Here is a 25,762-nt window from a genome sequence, read left to right on the forward strand (position 1 = left end):
GTCTACATCAAATATTCTCCTTATCGCTCACTATTTAACTTTAATATATATTGTATTGTTACATTACCTCTACTGTGTCTATAAATTCGTCTCCATCAGAATCTGATTCCGAGGCCATGGGGCTATATGTTTTCTCATCATAGCTGCTCGCTGGGCTTGCCTCCAAGCTCGAGAGAAGAGCTTTAGGTACTGAGATTGGTAGAGGACCATTATCCTTGCCATGTTTGGCTACATCGTTAATTATATTGCCAACGAAGATTTGCAAATCTTCCTGAGGTACGGTTTCGTAGAAGGACCCGAGGCTTTCTAGAAACTGGCCTACGTTTTCGTTGTATGACATAGTTTCTACTATCTAGGAGGAAGAAAAGACAGCCAAATAATGAATACAGTCCACATTTATTGTAATACACTGGAATATATCGTCTCTCTCGAGACAAAAGGGCGTATCTAATTTTTTCAACTTTTCCAAGAGACAAGGTTAAAGATGTTATTATAAATTTATTCTATCGTGTTCTGTCAAAATTTGATTTCATTTCGTAAGTTATATACCTGAAACTAAGGAAATCAAACTAAATTTTAAAAGAAGACTATAGAATAAATAACGAGAAAAAGTTTTGTCTCCTGGAAAAATTAAGAAAATGAGATACGCCCTTCTGTCTCATATGTATATCTATAACTAGATAATGTATATGAAGCAGGAAAATAAGATACGGAACATTGCAGAGGTACAAGGAAATGAACTCATACGACAGCTACAAAAAAGAGGTAAATCATTATACAAGTAAAATACATAAATATAAATAAATAAATAAATAATAATAAAACTCTGCAGAAAAGAGAATTTATTCAGTAAATTCAGTAGCTGACGTCAAATGCCATCTTCTGGGGCAAAAAGGACAAGGGAAAGTAGGTCCAAACTAGGATTACATGTAGACATAATAAAAAAAGACAATGTAATATTTATATTACAGTAAATATATATTCTATTACATTACTACACATAATACAATAATATAAACTTTAAAAACAATTATTAAACAATACAGCACATGTGAAAAGCTTGTCATACCGAAAAAAAACTAAGTATTGCTAACTTCAAGGAAGAATATGCTGAATAAATTCTCTAAGCTAATTTGAAAAACTATAAATAAGGCACTATAGATCAAGATTCACATTATGAGGTCCTTAATCAGTATTCATAGTGGTTTTACGGTTATAACGACAAAAACAGATCTTTCGATGTAACATTTTGATCGATAAGGTAACTGAACGCTTTGAATTTTTAGGTTCGTTTTCTTTAATACGCTTACAAAGGTCTCGAGTTCCCGTCGTTTTTACTGTCGCAAATGTGATCTATTATATTATCGTGCAAATGTACTTCTCGCTTCAGTCCAAACTGAAAACATTTGTTGATCTGTATAATTGTTTTAAGTAGTACGAGATTTTCCACTGTTTTTTCCTAGAACCAAACGGAACTCTATTTTGGGAAACAAGATAAAATGGAGTTAAGTATTTATTCTTCATATGTGAACAGAATTTGCACTGGTGTAAATTTTGAAGTCCTTGGGTATGTTAAATGAATAACTATCATCATCATTACTCAGTGTCATGGGTGAATATTGAATTTCGGGATGAAGGTCTTTTAGTATAATCAACATTTTTTTCTTAGAAACACAACCTCTGAGGAAATCGTGTGCGGATTTAGCATATTTGTTTTTCTAAATTTATTTATTTATACACATTTCTGGACATCTATGGGCTTAAAGCAGTCACGTATGAGGGATAACGTATCTCTCTGAGCACACTATCAAGGGAAGGAGGAAGGAAAGAAGCGGCATGGGCCCTGTATATTAAGTACCATCCTGGCATTTACCTGGTGCGATGAGGAAAACCCAGGAAAATCTCAGTCAGGATGGCTAACCTTAAAAAGCTGTTACACCTATTCGATCGAGTGTCCCCACCGAGAATCAAACCCGGGACCGCTCGCACAAAAAGCGAGAGCGTCAGCGAGTACACTATGCAGGGCAACTTAATTTTTTTTTAATGTACTACGTGCCTAAAAGAACCTTCTTGCATACTTTAGTCTCGAAACATACTGGTCCAAAAAATTCATTTTGTTTCAACATTTGATTTCTGTGCTAAATCTATAGTTAAAACAACGTGTCAGATACGGGAGTTTATGACTTGCATCTACCAATAAGACTGTTGATATTTTTATCTCAGATATGTCTCCTCTCTTGGTACTCTTGTCTCATGCCGCAGAAACAGAATTCAGATAATATTGTTATTATTCAGTTCTTCTCCGATTCTGCCTTATATTTTTACCTCATCTTTTCGTCTCCTTTCACACACCACTTAATCAACACTAAACATTTTCCGCCTTATATAGAGTCGTTTTGACTTATGATTAGCGTCATACTAAAGGTCTGACTACTGCCTATATGAAACATATGTTGGTCGAGCTCTTTAGTATTGCACTAATCACTTGTCAGAACGACTCTGCATAAGGCCCTTTATGTATATACAGCCAATGTGAGCTACATGTCTTATTCACCTCCTACGTTCAGATCTAATTGCTAGTCAATGTTGAGTATAAATGGTCTGTAGTACTACGTTAGATGGAGATAAGATCGTGACTTTCACGAAATACTAGAAATATCTATACTCTCACCCTTCTCGACAGTGAAACATTAAAAAGTTACTGTTTCTGGATCACAAACAGTTATATTCACCCTGCTAATAGTTGCTAACCAATAAATAGACTAGCAAATCTAAAACTTGTTCTGTTGCCTCTTTTTTCTTCTCTTTTTACACTGGAAACTCCCCAGAAGGAAAAGATTCGAGCACTGACAAATGTCATCAATATCTCATAAATCTACCTGACTGAAGCGCCAGATATCTTGTAATATAGAATGTGAACGGGAAAGCTTTGTGGCGCCGATAGTTTCATACTCTCGCCAACAATAGGCAAACAGCAACAAACAATATTATCGTTTTCCGTACTTTTGGAAAAGTTGCTTTCAATGGACCAGTTTCCACTGTTTTGGCTTGGGTTTATTATAACGTAAAAGCAATTTCTAAGAAACAACGATCTATAAGTGTCTAACATAGAGAGGTGAATATATCATTAAGCACAGAAATAACGTTCCTACCATGAGTTCCAACATAGGCTGGCAACTTGCAGAGAAATATATAATGAATATTTTACGGCAAAATGAAAGTTCCTTAAAACTGACGCTAGCTTAGGGAGCTGGCCAACTTACAGGGATGGCCAAAATAAGTTTGACGAGGATAAAGATTCTCATATCTATGCTGAAACTGTGATTCTCGTCATAACCGCAGCATGAAAATGCTTTTCTTACAATGCTAAAATCGCTGACTCCACCGTCTTCCAGCTAAAACCAATATACTGAGAAACTTCAAGTTTGGAGAGTACCTAGGTATATTTCTTTATAGGCAATGGATATAAAACAGGATTTTGGGAAGTAGGGTCTTAATAGAAAAGGTGATCAATTATATTTTTCAAATGATATTCAATGCCATGAGCTGTTGCACCTGGAGATTTGAAACTCGAGATGTCAATTTCTACAACTCCCAATGGAGAGAGAGAAACATTTCTCAAAGAATGGGGGAAAAATATGGTGCTCAAATTAGGGTTAGTAATGTTGGAAAGGTAAAATTCCTCATACAAATTCCTAAGTAAAAATGTTCAAGAATGGGTTGAAGCCTGTTTCGAAATTCAACTTCCAAGAGAGGAGGAATGGGAGAGATAGAAAAACTTATCCCACAAATGGTGAGGAGAATAGTTGATAATAAAATCTCTAAAGTAAGATTTTAAAGTTAAAATTTAACTCCGAAGGCAAACAATATTTATTTTTACAATCTTCATGGTATAAACGTAACCAAGAAAGTGCTGTTGCTTTTTCATCCACTATCTTCAAACATCGATATGTCGCCTAAGATGTACCTGGAAGATCAAAAATTGTCCCCACCAGCATAGACGACCTTCTGACAACGTTCTGGAAGGCCATGGATTCCATCGCGGAAGAACTTGGTGGGCCTTGAAGCGAAGAAGGTATCAAGTGCATTTTGCATCTCTACTAGGGATTTGAACTAACATTTTCTAAGGTGATCGTTCAAGGAATGGAATAGATGATAATCGGAAGGTGCAGTGTCCAGGAAATATGGCAAATGCAATAGTGTTTTCCATCCAAGGCGATCAATGGTGTCCCGGGTCATCCTAGTCACGTAGGGCTTAGCGTTGTCCTGTAACAGGAGGACCCCTTTGCGATTCAGAAGTGCTGGCTCAACTGCTGACAGTACACAGTTACATTGATGCTCTGACCAGTTGGTAGTAGTTCCCGATGCACGATGCCGCGAGTAATCCACCACTCACGCAGGAGGACCTTCTTCTGGTGCAGTGCTGGTTTCGGCTGTTTTGGAACCGGTTCATGGGATGCTAACCAATGATGACGGCACCGTGAAGCTTGTACAGGACCCACTTCTCATCACATGTCAACACCCTGTCCAGAAATGGCTCCTTCCTCAGACGTGACAGCAAAGAAACACAGGTGTCTGCCCACATTGCCTTGTGGCCTGTAGTCAAATCATGTGGGACCCATTGACCCAACTTGTAGTGCTTCCCAAGTTGATGCAGGTGCTGCCGAATGGTTTCTCCACTCACACTGAATTGTAGTCCCAGTTCCTAACATGTCTGGCTACTGTTCGCCTCAATTGCTGCCTGAAGTTCTTCTTTTTGTACATGTATGGGTCTTCCGGTACGTGGTGCGTGTTCGAGTGTTTCGTCACCGTCCTTAAGCTTGTTAAACCACTGCTCCACTTTCCACGTAGTCCCGACACCCTCACCAAAGGCCTGGCATATCTTCTGCCCCGCTGCAGCGGCGTTTGATCCCAGTTTGAAGTCGTAGAGCATATACGCTCTTATGACGCTCTGTGGTCTCATGTTCACTTTGTCCTTACGCATGTTCATGGTATAACTGAATTGCCACAACCAGGTAGTATGTTTAATATACACACACACCAACAACTGAACTTCGTCTTATCTGCATTCATATTAAACTCTTTGCGTGAGGGCCAATTGAACACAGATCACAAAAAGCGACAGAACTTTCTTGGTTACCTTTATACATTTTTGTTTCGCACAAAAATAATTTAACTGCTTGGACTTCTCTTCAAACTCCAATGCATAAAAAAAGAAAAGAGAAAAATATTAATGAATTGGAGCAGAGGATTAACCATGGAACGAGGTATTACATAGGATATAGGAAAAAGAGGACAAAAAGACACAAAGGTCTTGCAGTATGGAATATAAGAACACAAGGCAGATGTGTGCCTAATTAGAAGTTTTTTCTTCTTTTCTAAAAAGGAAAGTTTAAACCCAATTAAAAATTGAGGTACGTACCAATTAAAAATTTATAACTCTAAAAATGAAAGGAAAAACCTTATTGGTTGCTTGAGATGACCTGTGAGATATACAGGGTGAGCACAACCAGCTTTCCCCAAAACAAGGGAAGAAAAGAAATAAGCAAGCTAACAGTGAGCGTTTTTTTTTTTTTTTTTTTAATTTTTATTTTTGGTACAAGAACTAGCTCTACTGTATTCCTACTGTATTTACCAGTGTGGGTGGGACTGGTAACCAAGTTTTCGAACGTATTTTGTTTAAAGAGTTGTTGATTGAGTAAAGTTGTGCTGAATAGGGACAGGTGTTGAGACGAATCACAAATTAACAAAGAACAACGTGTTTCCGGGCTTCAAATCTGGTGAAAACACAACAAAAACGCAGATCTGGTAACAGATTTCAGGAGATTTCCTGATATGGTGCCACCATTACAAGCAATGAGAAACTTCAACCGAAGATCCGAGGCTATAGGTTCTGTATATGATTTACCGCCAAGCGGATGACCACGAATTGTACGACATGAAACAAACACTGAACTAGTTGCCCAGAGAGTTTTGTATTTAGCCCGAAGAAGTCTAACTAAAGACGCGCACATGACCTGAAAATGAGACGTGCCTCTTTAAGGAACATGTTGAAGATGAAACCTTACCGGACAAAGCTTCTGCATGCGTTGCACGAAAGTAATCCGGACTGGCGTTTGAGTTCTGTGAGTACTTCCTCATTCGGAACGAAGCTTACGGAGACTTTTGGAAACGATAATATGTACAGATGAGGCCTCATTCAAGATAGGTAAACAGAAAAAAATGTGTTTATTGGAGTGATGCCAATTCACATGAAATTGTGACAAAAGAATTCAACGTCCGTGGTATTTGAAGTAGTAGCGTCATAGGACCATTCCTTTTGAAGGAATTGCTGTCACTGCAGAATTTGAAAACAAATTTCGTTATGAAAAAATTGTGTTAACACAATGAAACACCGCCTCATTTGTTGTTGTGAGGGATTTCTTGGATCCACATTTCGATGAATGGATTGCTCGTCGTGGTATGACAGATTGGGCACTTTGTTCATGTGACTTCACACCGTGCGACTATTCCATGTGGGGTATTGTCAAAGATGAGGTATTTTAGGGAACAACAGGATTTGGATCACTGAAACAGCTAATCGAACAATCATTCGAGAGATTGGATGTAAATCCTCGGTTGTGTCATGATATTTGCAAATCAGCACTGAAAAAATGTATCTTGTGCAGTGAATATGGTGGAAGACAGTTTGAACATTATTTGTAAGTACAATAAAGATTAAGTCACCTAACTTCTTTTATATTATTTCTTCACATATTAGAGAAAGTGACTTTGTGCCCACCCTCTATATACGCTGTAGCCTTACATTGTACATACATAATGTGTCTGATGAAGGCAACGATATATTGCCGAAACTGTATCACAGATTAGTAATAATAAGTATTTACTTTTGCCAAATTTTATTCCTATTTAAGATATGAAGGAAATTTAATACAAGAAATAGAAAGTGTTCAAAGAAAAGTACTAGAAATCAGAATAGGGTACTTAAGCTGCCAAAGAAAGGAGATGTAACTACATGTAAGAAATTGTAAATTCCAATCAAGAATTACGCTAGAATGAATAATAACTGTATAGAACAACACCTAAAAGAACCTAGCCGGCTTCATAGCAAGTAAATCATTAACGCTTAATAAACGCAAAATGAATGCTGTCGATTTCATTGCTGAATAACAAGAATATAAAAAATCCAATAGGTCCACATATTCTTAACACTTACTATAGCTATAGCCTTGTACGGCCTAACAACCTATATTAAACAGATATTAAAATAAAAATAAATAAATAAATAAAAGTAGTTGGAACAGTGACGTGCCAATCATATTACACAGAATAACCCTATTTTTATACTGACACTAAACTAATCTTTGTACGAAAGAAGTACAGACGTAAATTTTACCTTTTTGAGTTCTTCTACGTAACTGTTCATGGCATCTTCTCGAGACATGTTTCCTAGTTTGTGCCACGCATCCCATTTCGCCTTCTTCACCACCTCCCAAAATGCTGGCTTTGATGACGTACATGGACCTTCTGTTGCCTGTTTATAGTACGCATAAAACCTCAACATAAGATCATGTGACGGCTGGTACGTGCCTGGAAAATAAGAAAACATGTATACGTAAGAGCTTGAATTCATCAAAGATTTATGAACACAAAAAATTAAAGAATCAATTATAAACAAGACACTATTAAGACGTTAGATAATCTCAGCAACTTTCACACTACATTAAATTCCCCCAGGAGTCTGTCCTCGATCCGCTCTTGACCTAAGTTACTAGTGAATTACGTTAAAGTATATAAATATGACTGGGTTAAATTTCCGCGATGGAACGGGGATTTTTTTTTCTCGTTCTACCCTCGTTCCAGTGCGGCTCTTTAAAATGTGTACTTGGCGGGGCAACCTGGGGAAATAAAGGAGGTATAGCGTGGTGCCGAACACATCAATTCTACAAATGTCGAAGCCCAGAAAGTCTGGAGCCTTTACCTCCATACACTGTCCCTGAGACTTCAACGCCTGTCTCAAAGGTAAAGAAGAAAAGTGAACTTTCCTTACTGACTTCAAATGCTTAGGATTGAATCCGAAGCACAAATGTTTCCACTTCCCATTGAGAATATAACTTTGATACTTAATAAAAATTTAATGAGGATACTTTTATCTTTATGAAGTTTCTATATTACTTTTTAAATCCATGTATTAGATTAAATTTAAAAAAAGGAACGAACTGGTTTCGTTTGCATGTTATAGTGAATCTTGCCTAAAAAAGTAGCTACCGAAGTTCGTCCCTAAATAAACAAAATAAACACACGCAAACTCCTTTCTTTACAGACAGCTTCTTTACGTCGAACTCTAGTATATGGCTTCTATATATATAAAAGGTTTTAAATCATTAAAAAAAAAAAAAAAAATACTATAAGGAGAATGCTTTTAAAACATAGGGTAAATCGTTACGACAGAATTGCTGAATATAACAATTTCATTTTTAGAAATAAAGTTTTGGGTCTTCTAGTTAAATTAGTTCTAGACGTATATCTGCTTCAAAAGAGTCTATTAACAACTTCCTTGTGTCCCCTCTTCAGATATTTGATCGACTTCTCTTTGAGGCGATAGCCTCTCTAATTTTCAAATCGTAATTGTGCAATGCATCTCGAGATCGTACATATCATAAATGTAAAACACGCATTACAAATATTCTTAGTGCGCCATATGTGATACGCGAAGTGTGGGAAAATTAACTAAGAAATTCTATTTAAAATAAAAAAAAAAATACAGAAAACATATTTAACACACACACACACACACACACACACACACACCATATTATATATGTTAAAGTGGTCCTTATTTTATGATTTCTGAGTTTTTTGAGTTACCCGCTAAAATGGTTCCATATCAGGCCAAAGTAACTCATGAGAAAAATTATCTCAATTGAAAAATATTAAATGCTGCCCAAGCAACCTCAAGTTTTTAATACATTTATAGTACACAATACGAGGCAAAAGTACATTGTAAGTTTCAAAAGACAATGATAGGTTAATGAAGAGATATTATAAAGATAATAACTATTAAATAATTAAATCGAAATAATGTCAGATGTGTGTTTATGGTGAAAAGCTACCCAAAACGGTGTATGATCCACTTCCTTCCTGTTAAAAATGTTGAGCCTGAATCCAAAATAGCGGACTTTAAGATGGCCGCTATAATGGTACTATACAGTAATGGTTCTACTTCCATTATGAAATGGTTCTACCTGCCTCTAGCAGTTTCAAACATACAATGCATCTTTGCCCAGGGTTGTTAGAATTTTTCCCAACCCAAAATTCCCATTTTTTTCTTTCGGGTAAAACCCACATAAAAAGTGCAATAAAATAAAAAAACTCTTAAAACACACTTCAAACCTTGGACTGAAATAGTAACCTTAATGTGATCATATATTTTTCTCAATTGTGTTTCTTAGTAGTACATGCCAAGTTTCAGAATTAGCTTTGAAATATGTATTCATTAAGAGATCACCAGAACAGATTACCACTAATATAATGTTTCGGAATCATGCACAACTAATTTTGTTAGCACTTTGTTTGTAATCACATCACGGGAAAATGATTGAACAGTTTGAAGTGAATTTTTGAACATGGTTAATGCCTCAAGCTGAGATTTTACCAAATAACTTTGCTTAAAGGGCGTGTCCTAAGGAAGAGGAGGGTTCAAAATGTATGCCAAAAGTAGAATATTTTATGGAGTTTTTAGTATTACACTTTCATTAATATACGTATTCTAAGGGCGACAGGAAGATCAAATATTTTCCTTGAACTTAATTCTCCCCGTGCAAAGAATGGAATTTTCAGCTAGTCTGGAATAAAAAAAAAAAAAAAAACGACTACATTTTCTTTGTTTTTATAGTATATACTCGAATATTAGTACAAACAAATAATAAAATGTTCCCCTTCATGTGCCAGTTAATTACAAGTCGAAAAATTCTTTACTTAAAAAAGGAAATTACTAAACATATGCCTCCATCTTCTCAAAATTAACGGTAATCGAATCGTGAAACTTCCGAACTCTCATACTTTACGTATGTGACGTATAGTATAATTATGATGTGTTACAAAGGCCCTTTAATCGTAAAATCTATTGAAAGAAGGAACATCGGCAACTGGAAATGAGAATTTAATGAAAGGTATGAGCCACCGCACTAAACTTTTTCACTCCAATTCCTTCAACTAAATCATGTTATGCTGTAGTTATTCTCCTATAAAATACCAATTCAAATTATAAGGATGTTTTGAAATATTTCACCCAAAGAAAATCACTCCAAAAATAACTTATACCTTGTAGAGTTTTCCATAAGAAATTACTAATATCATATGTTAGGGTCATTAGTGAAATATTTGTGCATAAAATGGCAACACAATAGCATGTCATATTTAAAAAAGAAAAAAAAAAAGAAGAAAACTCAACACTTACCCCCAAAAGTAAACTAACACTTATGAATATTCTGATGGGGGTGTTGGTGCAACATTATACGAATATTTATGTAATATGAAAAAATCGTTTGAGTAAGTTGAAAAACTTATTCCAAAGAATAAACTGTCCTCGTAGATTTTTTCAAGATTAATTGATTGGGTCATATTATCAGGTTAGTAATGAATTATTAATTATGAAATATGATCAAAATCACCTACGTCGCTTTTGAGAAAATCTTTCGAAAAAACTCACCCTAAGAATACCCCTCGTACAATCTTTCAGAACAACTGACATTTTATATTGTCAGGTTATTGATGGAATAAGGCATTTCATTATTAATTTTGGAAAATTTTGGCGCTAATTAATGAGATTATTCAACGGGCCCTCATTTGAAACTTGACTCGAACTTGGAAACAAAGACAACATAACTTAGCACGAGGCTACGTCATTCTAGTCTTTCGAAGTCGGACCCTATCGCAACCTGTCATTTAACTTTACAATTTGAACCTCACCAGAGGCACCAGAACTTCAAGCACCAGAGGAGAACGCTCTACCACTGAGACTATGCACTCCACATACGCACGCGCTAACCACTAGACCAGCAAGGAGAGCGCTATATATGTATGTTGTACAGATCTTGATGTAAGTTAGTTGTAAACCTGGGGTGCCGCAAAATGTTCCCAATCGGGCACCATGTCTCCGAGCTAGGGCTATATCTACAGCTAGTGTGGAATACTATTCCCTAACAAGCATTCGGCATGTGTATGATAGTCTCTCTTCAAGCAGTTACTTATGTGACCGCTCAGTCTCGTTGCACGTGGCATTAAGGTTCTTAGTAAGTACTGCATGCTTTTTGAACACGATGTGCCACGGAGACTACTGTCCATGTTGAGATCACTGTCACGTTATCCTTGTGTATTAACTTTGGACCAGGTCCATGAATTTCTACTGGATGTTCTTAAGAGGCCTCATCCCGGAGAAATTAAAATACCGTTAATTTTACAGTAATTATGTGATATCTTCAAATAGATAAAAAAAAAAAAATTGAAATGTGGAACAAGAGCGCCCTAGACAATATCATTTTACATGAGATACCGTTATCACGACTCACTTATCTGCTTTCGATTTCCAGCCATTTAGAAACGCGAAAATAAATGTCGATTTTCTAAATGGGTGGAAATCGAAAGCAGATAAGCGAGTGGTGATGACAGTATCTCATGTAAAATAATATTGTCTAGGGCGCTCTTGTTTCACATTTCGATTATCTTTTATCTATTTGAAGATATCACATAATTACTGTAAAATTAGCGGTATTTTAATTTCGCCGGGATGAGGCCTCTTAAATGCACTTTCACTGTGTATGTATCACATAATTTAAATTTCACGAAGTATAGGTCATCAAAGTAGATTTGAATAATCGTATCGTTTGATCATTGACTTTCAAGGGGATTTCTACCCCAGAGTTCGCTACATTCCAATCGAAAATTCTCTCCAACTGACTCGAAATGGTAGGTCAACGACGAAATACTATTTCCATCGGGATTCGAATCCCTGGAAATGTATACTAAAAGCACGCGAGTTAAATGTTAGATTACACAACTGCTAAGTCAAACATTATATTGATAGAAATTTAACATTATTTGAAATTGGAAAACAACATGTAACACATTTTAATTCATATTTCTTATCTACATTAATATAATCAACAAGTTCTTTGAAACTAACACGGATTTTATTTTCTTATCTTTTAATAGGGTCGAAGGCCATAATTTATCGCAGATATCACGGACACAACATCACATGTTTCTAACAAGCACAAACGCACGTTCATCGTCCTCATTATTATTATTAAAAGTTTCGTCGGAAACTTCAATTGCCACATGCAAGATTTAATATCGAACTTGATAATAAAATACGCAATAATTCTTTGTGGGTTTATGAAAGGCTATGTTTCAGTACACAAAGTGGAAGCATTACAAAAGAAAACCTTGAATTCACTATGGCCATGACGAAATGTGTTACAGTGCATATTTATGAAGCATTGTAATAATAATAATAATAAAAAAAACGACAATAAAAGATCAATCTTCAAAGCCTTTATGTACAGTTAATTATCACAACATAATCCACGGACAAGATCTTTGAAAGGAACTTTCGATTTTATATAGTCAAATGACAATATTCTGAACAAACTCAGCATATTTTGAAAGTCATAGAAACTACAAAATTTAAATAACAAATTAGTGATACAAGAACCTAATAGAATTTCTGTATTTTCCTTCCGTGTTCACATTCTTGCATCTTATTGCATAAGTTCATACATTTTTAAAAAAACAAGTGCTGCTGTGTTACTAACTTAACTGATGACGATACTTAGGAGTTTAAACTAATACCGAATATCTTTTCTTATATTTACAAAGAGTCCTCCTGCAAATAGCGATGATATTTACACGCGGATGATGGAATGATAATTATCTTATCTGATTCACATTGTTTTTACAGAACTTTAGATGTTATATCATTAACAATGTAATCTTTCAGTTTAAGGTTCCATGATTAAGCCCTTTAGGTTAACAGAGAAGGATGATTAAGTCAAGTGAATGATGACGGAATAATCAGTGGTATGAGAATGTGGGAGGACACAGAAGTGCCCTGAGAAAACTAATGGACACGTGATTGGAAAGTGCCGAAGAGTTTATTATTCATTACATAAAATGTATTACAGCAGAATATTTTATTAAAATAAATAGGCAACCCTGAGAAGGACGGAATATGTTTTCAACTTCGGAGTTCGGATCAATCCAAATAAAGAACTGCTGGCAGCGACGACATCAGCTTTAATTTCTGGTGAAGGGAAAAAGGTGACGGAGGGGGAGGCAGATATATATATATATATATATATATATATATATATATATATATATATATATATATATATATATATATATATATATATATATATATATATATATATAAGAGAATAGTTTTATATTTGATCTACACAATATGTCTGGTGCACAATCGGAGGGGGGGCATGCGTACACACCGGAGGATGCTCGTCCCCCTTGTCCTCCCCTCACTGCCGTTGTCAATAAGGCTGGATGTGTGTCTGTCCCTAGACAGTCTTTAAGTCTACTGTTTCAGAATAGTATTCTGTACTTCATGTAAAGTTAACCTCTATGTTACATTAAATTTTCTTCACATAATAAATTATTGTTTCCACGTATTAATACATCATGTGCTGTAGCATCTAATCGTGGGATGGATGGATCCTATGCTTTTGTCAGTCCCCTCGTAAAATTGTTTACAACCTATATATTTTAAGAATTTGATGCAGACATCTAAATAAAATTAACTAGATTTCTTTGTATGTACACCATATTAACTAGATCATTTTGAATAAACTGCTAACTCGTAGCTACACATCAAGTTGCAGGATAGCACTTGCAGTTGAAACAAAAAACGGAAAAGAAATGGTAATCATCACGCCCAGCCAGTGGCGTAGCACACTTTTGCGGGCCCCCCCGCAAAGTATAGAGAAGGGGCCCCACTTTTAAAGCCGACACAAGTAAGGTGGAAGTTCTACTTCTTTAAAACTTTATTCCTCGCAAGACTTCGGGGCCCCTATACACCGGGGCCCCCCCGCACTGCGGGGGTTGCGGGGGCAGCTGCTACGCCACTGCGCCCAGCCATTACGCAGGATGAACCACAGGTAATGAACATTGAAACTGAAACACCTGCGCAAATCGCACAGGATCTTCGTGGGTCTCATCAGACTCATCTGGTAGTCTATACCGTACTTTTGGCCAATGAGTCACGTGTGCGAGTCCTTAGTACTCACTTCAGAAGAAGAGGTTCGTCAGTAAATGTCAAATCGGGTGTGTAGAGCGGTATAATGAGGGATATATCACGCTTCAAAAGAGGGCAGATCATACGGGCGCATCTACTGTTCAAATCTGCAACACTTTGTAACATCTCATGAGCTACAGTATCCAGGATAATGTGCGCATATGAACAGGAAGGACAAACCATAACCATGAGGAGTAACTGCAAGGGCAAACGAAGTTGTTTGAAAGGGATTCAGGACACTGACTAGGATTGCTGCACGAAAACGGGAAACCACCGCATTGGCAACACCCCAGAAGTAAACAGACACCTCGTAGAACCTGTGTGCACGAAATCAGTTCGTCCTCACCTGGGTAAGGCTAACATTCATGGCAGGGTTGCTATACGAAACCTTTCATTAGTAGCACAAATGTTGCAAGCGGGTTTAGTGGTGCCAGGGACATAAAACCTGGACATAAGAGGACCTAAAACGTGTCATATTCTCGGATGAGTCCAGCTACACTGTTTTTCAAACAACAGGAATAGTGTTTGTCTGGAGAAGACCTTTTGATGTATACAACCCAGGCTGCTTGGTACCCATAGTCAAACATGAAGGTGGATCCGTGATGGTTTGGAGTATCGTGGCAGACTTTGGACCCTCTAATTGTACCAGAGGGTCATGTTACTGCCAATGACTATAGGTCCATTCTGGAGGACCATGTACACCCTATAGTTCGAATACTCCTCCCAGACGGTGGTCCAGTGTTCCAGGATAATAAACGCCCCATTTACATTGATAAACTTGTCACAGAGTGGTTCGATGAGCATGGCAGTGACGTTGAACATCTACCAGGGTTCGCTTAATCGCTGGACCTCGATATTATTGAGCCTGGATGGGGTTGGTTAGAGGATCGAGAGAGGAAATGTTTCCGTTCACCATGTACAGGTGCTGAACCTGTCACTGCACTTCAAGAGGAATGGCTCAAAATTCCTCTCCAAACGGTGCTGGACCTCTTTTCAGTTGCTGCTGTACTGGCCACTAAAGACGCCCCAACACCTTATTAAAATACAAATTATGGCTTTCTACCAGGTGTTTCAGTTTCAAGTTTCAATGTATATCATAATATTGTACATCAACTACTTGTACATCATAACCATATATGATTATGTTTTCCTAGAACTGATCTACTCTCCTTTAAATTGCGAGAGTAGTTACGTATCAGCTCAATGTGCGCATCAGTTACGTATGCACACATTATTTTCTTGTGAAACTAAGTTTCAGTATTTAACTTACAATACATTTATATTATTATTATTATAAAAATAACACTAAAATCCTCAGGCACCTAATTACGAACACGTTTTGTGAACATTCCTTCCCCCCTTGGCTCACGAACAGTATCGATACGAACGCCCACATATGTCTGTACCAACAATTCTACGCGCCTAGTACTGCTTTTGTGCGTTCGTAGTAAATAACTGTCTTGTATTCTTTAACTTACTGTTATTTATTTGTCTTTATAAAGAATACTGTTATTTTTATTCTTTATTCTTCACAACAAAAAACTTTAAAATAAGAAAAATACATGCAACGATGTTTCTGTGGTCAGAACGAATCAATTGTATTTACATTAATTTCACTGGAAAAAATAAGTTCGATTTACGAACAGCATTACGGAAAGGATTAAATTTGTAACCCGAGGGTCTCTACTCTGAGAAATCTCTACATCATCCTATTACGTTCCTAATTATCATTAAATAACTTCCTTCTTTTGTTCGATGTAATTCTCCAAACAATTAAGTTCACTCACAGGTCAACATACTAATCTTAAAGCAGCTGAAAAATACAAATAATATATACTTATTGTGAGTAAAAATAGAAAGCTAGAATAACATTACAACTAGTTTCTTTGAAGTTTGATGACTCATGTCTTGCTACGAACTTCTTTATCTCTTCCTATAAAAGAAGTCCTGACTGGCTGACTGATCAACTCCCGGGCAAAATCAATGATATTTGGACAGGGCATAAGATTTTTGATGTAAGGTCCCACTAAGCAAGGATTTTTGTACATTCGACTGGAAAATGGGGGAAGAGGGCTGACTATTACCATAAAATGTCCATATCTCAGAATTCCTCAAGGCTAGAGACATGAAATTAGGATGTATTTAAATGAATCCCAAAGTAAAGTCAAGAGTTGGAAAATTCTTGTCCACGAGCTTCCACGTCGAGAAACAAGGAGATGCGTTGTCGACATTATTATTCAACTTTATTCGATAGTATGCTATAAGGAAAGTCAAAAATAGCAACCAGGGCCTCGAGCTGAATGATATTCACCAGGTTATGGCGTATGCTGATGTAAATGTGATAGGAGATGATAGGAGAATAATAGAAAGAAATGCGGAGGCCTTATTAAAAACTTGCAGGTTTAGAAGTAAATGAAAAAAAAAAAAAAAATAAAATGGAAATTTGTCGGAATCGTAATACTACAAATTATGGATACATTAAAATATCAAATATTACGTACTTTCGACAAAGTGGATACTTTCAAGTATCTTGGATTAATACTAAAAGACCAAAATCATATCCACGAAAAAATTAAATGTTGACCGAAAGCAGGGAATTCGTTATTATTTAGTCAAAAATTTCTTGTCGTTGCGAATTCTTCGAGGAATTTGAAGCTTAAAATCTATGAAACGATAATCATGCCTCTTGTCCTGTATGGTTGCGAAACATGGTCGCTTACTCTAAAGGAAGAACGTTCTGAAAGTATTTGAGAACAAGATTGAGACTAATATTCGGACCCAAGAGGAACGGGAATGAGGGAAACCCCATAAGGAGGAACTACATAATTTATACCATTTACCAAACGTTGTTAGGATCTTCAAGTCTAGAAGGGTCAGATGGACAGGTCATGCAGCCAGAATGAAGAAAGTACGAACGCTTTTAAAGATTTAACTGGAGATCCAATCAGAAAACGACCATTAGGAAGACCTAGGCGCAGATGGGAGGATAATATTAAGATGAATCTCGCATAAATAGGAATACGACGTAGCAACTGGATGCAGTTGGCTAAGAACAAAAGTCAATGGAGAGCTTTTGTGAATGCGGAATGGAACCACCAGGTTCCGCAGGATATAGAGTTAGAGACATGAATTTTGGTGTATGGACGTGTTAAAATAATTAGACATGTGTTTAAGCGGTTTTTGATATTTACCCTAGAACGTAAGAAAAAAGGGTAGGGTTAAAATAGTTATAATTGGATTGCCATATGAAAATTCGTTAAGGTTAGACATAGGAAATTTGATATTTAGATTTTTCAAGCGACGTGTTTCACAGTTTCTTGATTTTTCCCTAGATGGGAAGAAAAAAGGTGCTTGAAAAAAAAAAGTACAGTTTGCAACTGTTAAAATTAGGTAGCCATATCTTGAAATCTGTTGTTAGAAACATGGAATTTTGTGATTAGACTTTTCATTTAAGCCGGGAACACTCCGCACCGCAGTAGGTATTCGAAGAAGAAGTAAAGCAATGATATGGAAGCGATGGCGATGCTCCCCTTAGTATTCTAAGTATACTTCCTGCTTGTTCTGTAGAAGTGTGTTTAGTATCGTGCAGTGCGCACGTGTGTTAATAAGCAATTAAAATTGTCGTGTTGCGCGTTTGGGGTAGTATCACACCCCGCCTGTATGCTAATGTGCCAGGTTTTTGAGACTGTGTTTATTATGAAATAAAGAAATTTTCAACAAATTAAATACTGACGTAAATATTCAAAATTTCATACCACTTAGTTAAGGTAGTACTTTTCTTCAAATTTTGGACTTATTGTCGGAATTTAAAATTTCTTCTAAAATTTGAAGAAAAAACTTGTTTTAATATTGGGCTGAAATGTCTGATTTTGTTCGATGGAAATTCCTCTATCGCGGCCAACGAACGGACCGAGGTCACGCGAGGACGTCATGAACTCTGAATATTGTTCAAAAAACAGGCTGAATAACCAGTTTGTCAGCAAGCAGTGTGTTGCTGAACAGGGTGAGAAAATGCACAATAGACAACACATAATTGCGAGTAATTTTTTTCCTTTAGGAGTTTAAATGAGAACATTCTGCATATCTAGCCGCCATAACTATCAACACTGCATTTGAATGCACTTAATATATGTCGTTGGATTGTGAAATTCTGTCGCTACGACCAGGCTCGGGTCGATCATATGTGCAACACGTACAGTACATTTGCACGGGCGGCAAAATCTGTCATAACTATATTATTTAAAATAAATATTTTTTGTTGGAAACAGACTTCATGATGATGATAGTTAAATTTACTAAGCTGACCTTATATGTGAATAATATGTTCATAAATCATGTTTAGATTGCATTAGTTTAAGGTCACATGGACAGTGCTAAAGCAAATGTTCAAACAAATCTCAGCATGAATTGCTTGATTGTTGTCAAATACAGTAGCGAACTGAACACCTGTTCTATTTAGTTAGTTATCACAGTTCTGATATAAAAACTAGTATTGTTTCTGTCATAACAAGTTCCTTATTATTGATGGTGGAAACAATTTTTTTTTTTTTTTTTTATTTTTAATAGATGGAGAAGGAAAATCAAGAAATAAAAATACAGGAACTAGTTGCACTGGAATTACAAACTGATATATTGAAGCTCGGTATTGAATTCTATAAAAAGAATTACAATCTTTCCTCTGCATGTGTTTGTTTTATCTTTCACTAACATAATAGATTATTATTTAAAGAAGAAAAACACAGCACAACGAGACTACATTTGTAGAGTTTAAACTTTTCTAAAGCGAGTGCTCTTCCCTCCCCTTCGTTGTTCAGAATTGGGTACCATACTTAACATCGTGGCTCTTGAGATTTGTTCTTTCTCGAGAAAGGGGGAGGGGGAACGGAAAATGATGTCATTGTACGGGTTGAAAAATTACCTATCGGCCCTGGCTAAGGCAACATTGAAAACGGAGCATCATGATCACGACCAATAACATGTTCTGTTGAGGTCCTTAGGAACACCGTAGAAAAGGATCCTCCAAATAGTGTTCGTGACATAATTCCACTTTTGTTTCGCGGCTTCTTGCAGTCGGTAAGGTGAATAAGTTGGACACACTGCTGCCACAGAAATTAACACAAACCAAGAAGTCGTCGTCGTCTAGAGTTTTCTGAATGTACGGAGTAACCGAGGAGATTGTAACAAATTGTCACTTCTGATGCGAAACGAATCTGCGATTAAAATCGTGAAACTGTATATAGTGTTCTACCCAAAGGAAAATTTAAACCCATTTACTTACTATTACACTGGTCCTGCACAAGACAGTAAAACTAACCACGTGGTTTTAAAGGGTTAAAAAAAAAAAGTAATGGAGCTGGAGCGAAGGGAATCATTGAGAGAATTATAGATATCACGAATAATAATAAAGTTGTATTATTGATACAGAGTGTCTACAAAGTAAGAGCCTTTTGTGCAGGAGATGGTGTTAGTGTCCCAAACCTCAGGACAAGTGAGTAGCGGCGAGTCAGGCCTAACGTCATTTGACAGCTGACAATTGAAGCTAGTACATCTAGAAAAACGCTGGAATTCTTACAATTGGATGGAAGGTGTTGTGCAGTGAAGTTAAGTGATCTCTCTGCAAAACTGCTCCACATTTTACAATTATATTCGATAAAGACGAAATTGTTGCGCAAGTTCGTGAAGAAATTTGTTGATTACTGGCAACATAGATTAACAAAAGCAACACCGAAAAGATTGTTCTGTTGCTTTCATTCTGGAAATGTCGATGTCCAAAATGTTCCTTGCAGTAGGTGACCAACACAGCAAAACTGGAGCAAGACCGGCAGCCATGACATTACCAATGACCTCAACATCCATCACCAAATATTTTTAAACAATTCTGAGAAATTGGACTACAAAAAGAAGCTCTACGTTCGGATGCCCCATGGTCCGACTCAAAAACATTTCCTATATTTGATGCAAGTAGTCCTGGGTTTGATTCTCGGTGGAGACAAGGTGTAAAGCTTTTCAGGACATCTACCGGGACGGGTTTTCCTCATTCACACCAGGCAAATGCCAGGATGGTACCTAACATAATGGCCCTATAAGGCCGCTTCTTCCCTTGCAGATTCCTCCTCGAGTAGTGTGATCGTCGAGAGCGCAATTCATCATATGTAATGGGCTAACATGCCCTGTCGAAACTCCAGAAACCTAATTTTAATTATAGTCAAAAACATTTACGCGATAGAATTTCTGTCATCGAATCCTTAATGAACTCAAAGCGTTTCTGAAGCGGTTGATCACGAGTGATGAGAAGAGAATAACGTTCAGTGGCAACCCAGGAAATTTATGCTGTAAAGTTCGATGGGATTGAAAGGGCATCGTGCTTCACGATCCGCTACAGCCGACCGGATGTAATGTGGTCAATTAGCGTGAGTGCACCTAAGAATTCAAAAGAAACGACTGGAGCTGACCAACATACGATACCGTATACAACCCTAGGCCGCATATATCTTTGAGAACTCTATAGACATTGAGAGAACTGCGGAGATATTTTTAATGCATTCATCGTACAGCCTGGACCTGGCACCATCATGCTATTATTTATTTCGATCTCTGCAGAAGTCCCTAAATGGCGTTAACTTAGTTTCATCTGAGGTTTGTGAAAAGCAAGTGTCACAGTTTTTCCATTATCGGACAAATGGGAGATCATGGAACAAAATAGTGCATATGTGGTTTCCATATTTGGAAGAATTAATAATAATAATAATAATAATAATAATAAAAACTTAACGGATTATGAAGTGAGAAAAAAGGTAAATAACGGTAAAAATTAACTTTAAAATCAACTATAGTGCTGCCAAAATGTCTTGAGCCGTGGCAAATATGCGAACTAAAGCTCCACCCTCGACACACCCACGCGTTGAGCCAATAAGGATTCAGTTGTTGCTAAGCGAGAGAGCCTTGTAGCCGTCTACGCGAAAGGGAGTTGAATTCCTTCAGCCGATAGCAGCGCTTGGAACGAAAGACTATGTGTCAAGTCAATGTGGTGTATCTATAATAACATTCAACTAAAAATTATAATTTTCATTATTATGCAATAAGAAATGCAATGAATTGCGAAACTTAATGTAAATTTAATGGATAAAATTAAGGGCATGGGAAAATTAATCGATAACTGGCGGGTGGGTGTGTAAAGTACGTTAAGTCAAAAGTTAGTGTTTTAGAGAAGTCACATTTGAAAGTTTAGATATAAGTCCAAAAATCTGGTTTTGGGTTTCAGACAAATCCAAAAAACAGTCTTATAAACATGAAGAGCTAGAACAGCTAATTATTTTCCCAAAATCGGATTTTTGATTTATTTCTGAGGTTTCACGTGCGATTTCTCTAAAACAATATTTTTTTACTTAACGCATTTTACACACCCATTCGCCAATTATAATTAAATTTTTAGTTTTCAAAGGAACTGATAATTAGTTTCATAAAATTGAGAAAAATATGAACGAAAATTGTGTATTTAATGATATCTATATATCGGGTGTTCTAAATATGGTACTCATGGACAACAGAGCGTCATTCTTCAGGTCAAAATAAAGCGACAATGCTATATAATGGTATACCTTCCCGAGTCTCCTTCAGCCGCTATGGGGAATCAAAAGTTTCACTATGTGGCAACGTCGTACATTAATTTGTAACCGTTAGCATCCCTCTACGAATCCATCAAGCAATTACGTCGATTATTACACTAATACGTGGTGCTACTATCAACGTATATTGACTTCAACTGTAATCGGGGAAGAATCGATATAACCATTTGATAGATTGGTAATTGTACCCTCTGGTTCTTTAAACGCGACGTTGCCACATAGTCCATAGTCCTTCGCGTCTCCAGACGAGGTCCAGAAGTATAAAATTATACGTATTTTCTGCTTTAACTTGTAGAATAGTATTCTGTAGTTTGTGGGCGTCATTTTTAGAGCACCCGAGAATATATAATATATATATATATATATATATATATATATATATATATATATATATATATATATATATATATATAGGGTGTCCCTTATTTAGGGTAATCTCGTGTTCCGATACGCACACCAGCTAAATGTATTGTATGTGACGGTAAACACGCATTAATGAAATAGCAGCTGCCTACGAGAACGTTAACCTGTGCTGACTGGATGACAAAGTCATGAAATGACGTATCCACTTTATAATATAATTTAGAATTTCCAACCGTGATAACGGAGAAACTGAAAGAGACAGAGAAACGAAACTTTGTACATATTTGTCTCACATAACTATGGTTCTACTCCTCATGCTCTATCGCCTTGTATTATAGGTTTTAAAGCATTCAGAACTAGTGACCTTTTCCGAGTTATTGTATCTCTTTCAAACTCAATTTCTCCCTTCTGTTGATGGCTACACTGTTCAGCGGATGCTTCTAGACTTAGAGTCAACGCAAACAATTCTTGTCAATATCTGATTTAAAGTGTACAAAGCGTAGTACCTCACTCCTTGTGTGCGCCAACAAATATTACAAGTTACTTCTCGAAAAGTTTGCAACACTGATCTGCCTTTACTATCTCTTTTATCTTTATTTTCATTGCTGCTTCCAATGATGATATTAAATTTAGGTCATTCTATTTACAATAACATAACTTTCCCTTGGCTTGGCAACACTGTTCATCCGGTGCTGTTTCTCAATACACGAGCAGATGTCGCCCCTTCTCTATTTGCTTCGTGCAAAGTTTCGTTTCTCTGTCACTTTTAGTTTCCCCATTATCACGGTTGGAAATTCTAAATGATATTATAATGTGGAAACGCCATTTGATGACTTTGTCGTCAAGTCGGCACGGGTTAACGTTCTCGTAGAGAGCTGTTATTTCACTAATGCATGTTTATGGTCACATAGAATACATCTGAGAGGTGTGTGTATCGCAACACGAAATTACCTAAAATAAGGGATACTTTAATATATATACATACAGTTCGCGCGGAAAGTATTGACGCCTAAAGCATAGCGTCAATATTTTTCGAGCTTTTACACACCATCCGCATATTTTCTTAATGACACCGCGTAAAGTATTGTCGCTTGCTGGCAGGACTCACTCACTTGTTGTGTTGCTTGCTGTGGAGTAACAAGTTTCAATTTGCTCTGGTGGATCGACAGGATTACTTGACGTGTGTACGTGGTCTTGATATTTCGTGTAATTTTCTTGCTGCTCTGTGTGTGCTGTGATATTTCTTTGTGACAAGATGCCTTACTACGTGCTGAAGACTGGTGAAACTGATGCGGTAATTGTCCTGTTTAATGCTCATACAAAATCCAAATATATTTCTAGGTAAACGGGTCGAAAGCTAAGAAAAGTACAACGTTTAGTGAAACGCTTTATGGGCGAAGAAAAAGTCAAAATGCCCCATCCAAGACCAAAGACTCCAGGCCCAGGAAAGTGTCTCAAAGAACGCTAATGATCATGAAAAGGCAGCTGCAGAAGCGACCTTCTTTAACAGCTAGGAAATTAAAAGAAAACAAGTCTGCATTATTTGATACCATGTCCCTCTGGACGCTGCAGGAGAAAATTCATGACTTACGGCTACGAAATTACAGAGTTAGCCGGAAACCCCTTCTTACAGAGAATCATCGTAAGAAAAGACTGCCTTTCTGTAAAGAAAAAAAAGTACCTGGACTGCTAATAACTCGAAAAAAATGTGGACTGATGAGGCCACGTTTCTTGTTACCGTTTTCATGGTGCTCATCCTACCCTTCCTCGGTACACATGTCTAACTGTAAAACATATTCACGGTATCATGGTCTGGGGTTCCTTTAGTTACAATGGTGTAGGGGAGTTAGTTATTCTCTCAGACTATGACTCAGTTTATCTATTTTTAGGTATTAAACGATGCATTGGCATCGTCCTTTGCAAAAAATGGAGCGTCTTTTTTATGCAAGATGGAGCTCCTTGTCATATAGCCAAAAGTGTGGTACCTTGGCTTAAAGATGCTTGTGATCCATTTTTTTGAAGATTGGCCAGGGTAAAATCCAGACTTAAACCCCATAGGAAACCTATAGTCTATTATGAAGAGACATTTACATGGTATGGACATATCTACATTGCCTCTGCTGGAAGCTGCCATCAGGGAGATTTGGGACAATTTGCACTTGTTACCCTCCAAAATCTCGCCTTGAGTGTTCCAGAACGACAAAGTATGCAAGAAGAAGAAAGGAGGTTCAACAAAATAATGACTAACTTTTATCTTGTGTGTTCGCCGCCTTTTTACAGTAAAATCTGTCAATTTGGCCACTTGCTTATCTTGGCCTGGTTCCTCTTGAACCTGCATTTTCCCATAAGACATTCGTTACTTATTACTCTGTAAGTTGGCTACCTGTCCATCTTGGAAGTTGGTCATACTGAAGCAATGTTTATCGTATGATAATAACGATAAATTTACCTGTGTATCTTGGCCACGCAAAATACAGTTTTATTATTTTTCTTAACTCTTTCGTATTCCCATATGAGAGGCACATGTTCTGTATTTATGACTGGAGACAAAGAGCATGAATTCCCACGATTTGTTCTTGGAGGTCAATGGCCAGAACACTACCCTGATACAGGGGTGGTGAAGGAAGACGTAAATGAGAAAAAGCACGTACAGGAATTCAGGAAATTTTTGTACGTATTTCTTTACGCTGTCTGTTTTCGCAAAACCATTAGCTATATCGGCTCCTTTCATCAGTGGAGAGCTTTAGTGATACCAGATAATTCTCAAGGCTGAAGCTAACAATCTCAATTGTCAACTATTGGATCTGACGGCTTGTCGAAAGGTAGCGGAAATTTTGGTATATGAATTCCCTTAAGATTTTCTCAAAGTATTTCTGCTCTGAGGGCAACACTTGTAGCTCATTAACAAGAGGTAGTTAACTACAAAATTAGAATGGCAAATGTGCCAAAAAGACCGTATTTTGCAATAGAAAAGAACAGTACCGACTTAAAAAAAAATCATAAACTGCCTATAAATTGTTCAATTTATAATTTTGCTTTTTTTTTTTTCCTGAATAACGCAGTGTGCTACAATATCAATTTCAATAAACTGCGTACATATGTTTCTATTTTATGGTTGTTTGTGTTACTGTTTTCAATCTGAATAATTGAGTGTATCAGACTAATTTTCAGGAAGAGAACGGTTTCTCCTACTGTATATTGTTATGATTACTTTATAAGCATTATTTAAAAGTAGCTGTCGTGCATTGATTATTAAAATTTTACAATCAAGTAATATTAGAATTCCTATTCTAAAAATACACCAATCACACTTATTTTCTGTAAGTTGGCCACTTTCCAATGGAACCGAGGGTGGCCAACATACACAGGTTTCACTGTATTTGTAGTTCTACCTTTCACTTGTGTCGCGTCAATACTTTCCGCGCGAAATATATATAAATGGGTCAGGGGTGAACACACAATGGTA

General features: G+C 36.8%; 1 protein-coding gene across 2 annotated transcripts in view; it reads right to left on the reverse strand.

The window, feature by feature from the left end:
- The window catches only part of LOC145668013 (acyl-CoA-binding domain-containing protein 5), a 115,316-nt gene that overhangs the window by 39,675 nt on the left and 49,879 nt on the right, over window positions 1-25,762 (reverse strand). For both annotated transcript variants that reach the window (XM_081735471.1, XM_081735472.1), the window contains exons 2-3: window positions 7,397-7,590; window positions 68-352 (exon numbers count right to left, since the gene is read on the reverse strand). In XM_081735471.1, coding sequence (XP_081591597.1) covers window positions 68-352; window positions 7,397-7,590 — 479 coding nt within the window. The remainder of the gene's footprint in view (window positions 1-67; window positions 353-7,396; window positions 7,591-25,762) is intronic.

The sequence above is a fragment of the Thermobia domestica genome, chromosome 13 (genome assembly GCF_964235325.1).
Source record: "Thermobia domestica chromosome 13, izTheDome1.hap1.1, whole genome shotgun sequence".
In the NCBI taxonomy this organism is placed as follows: Eukaryota; Metazoa; Arthropoda; class Insecta; order Zygentoma; family Lepismatidae; genus Thermobia; species Thermobia domestica.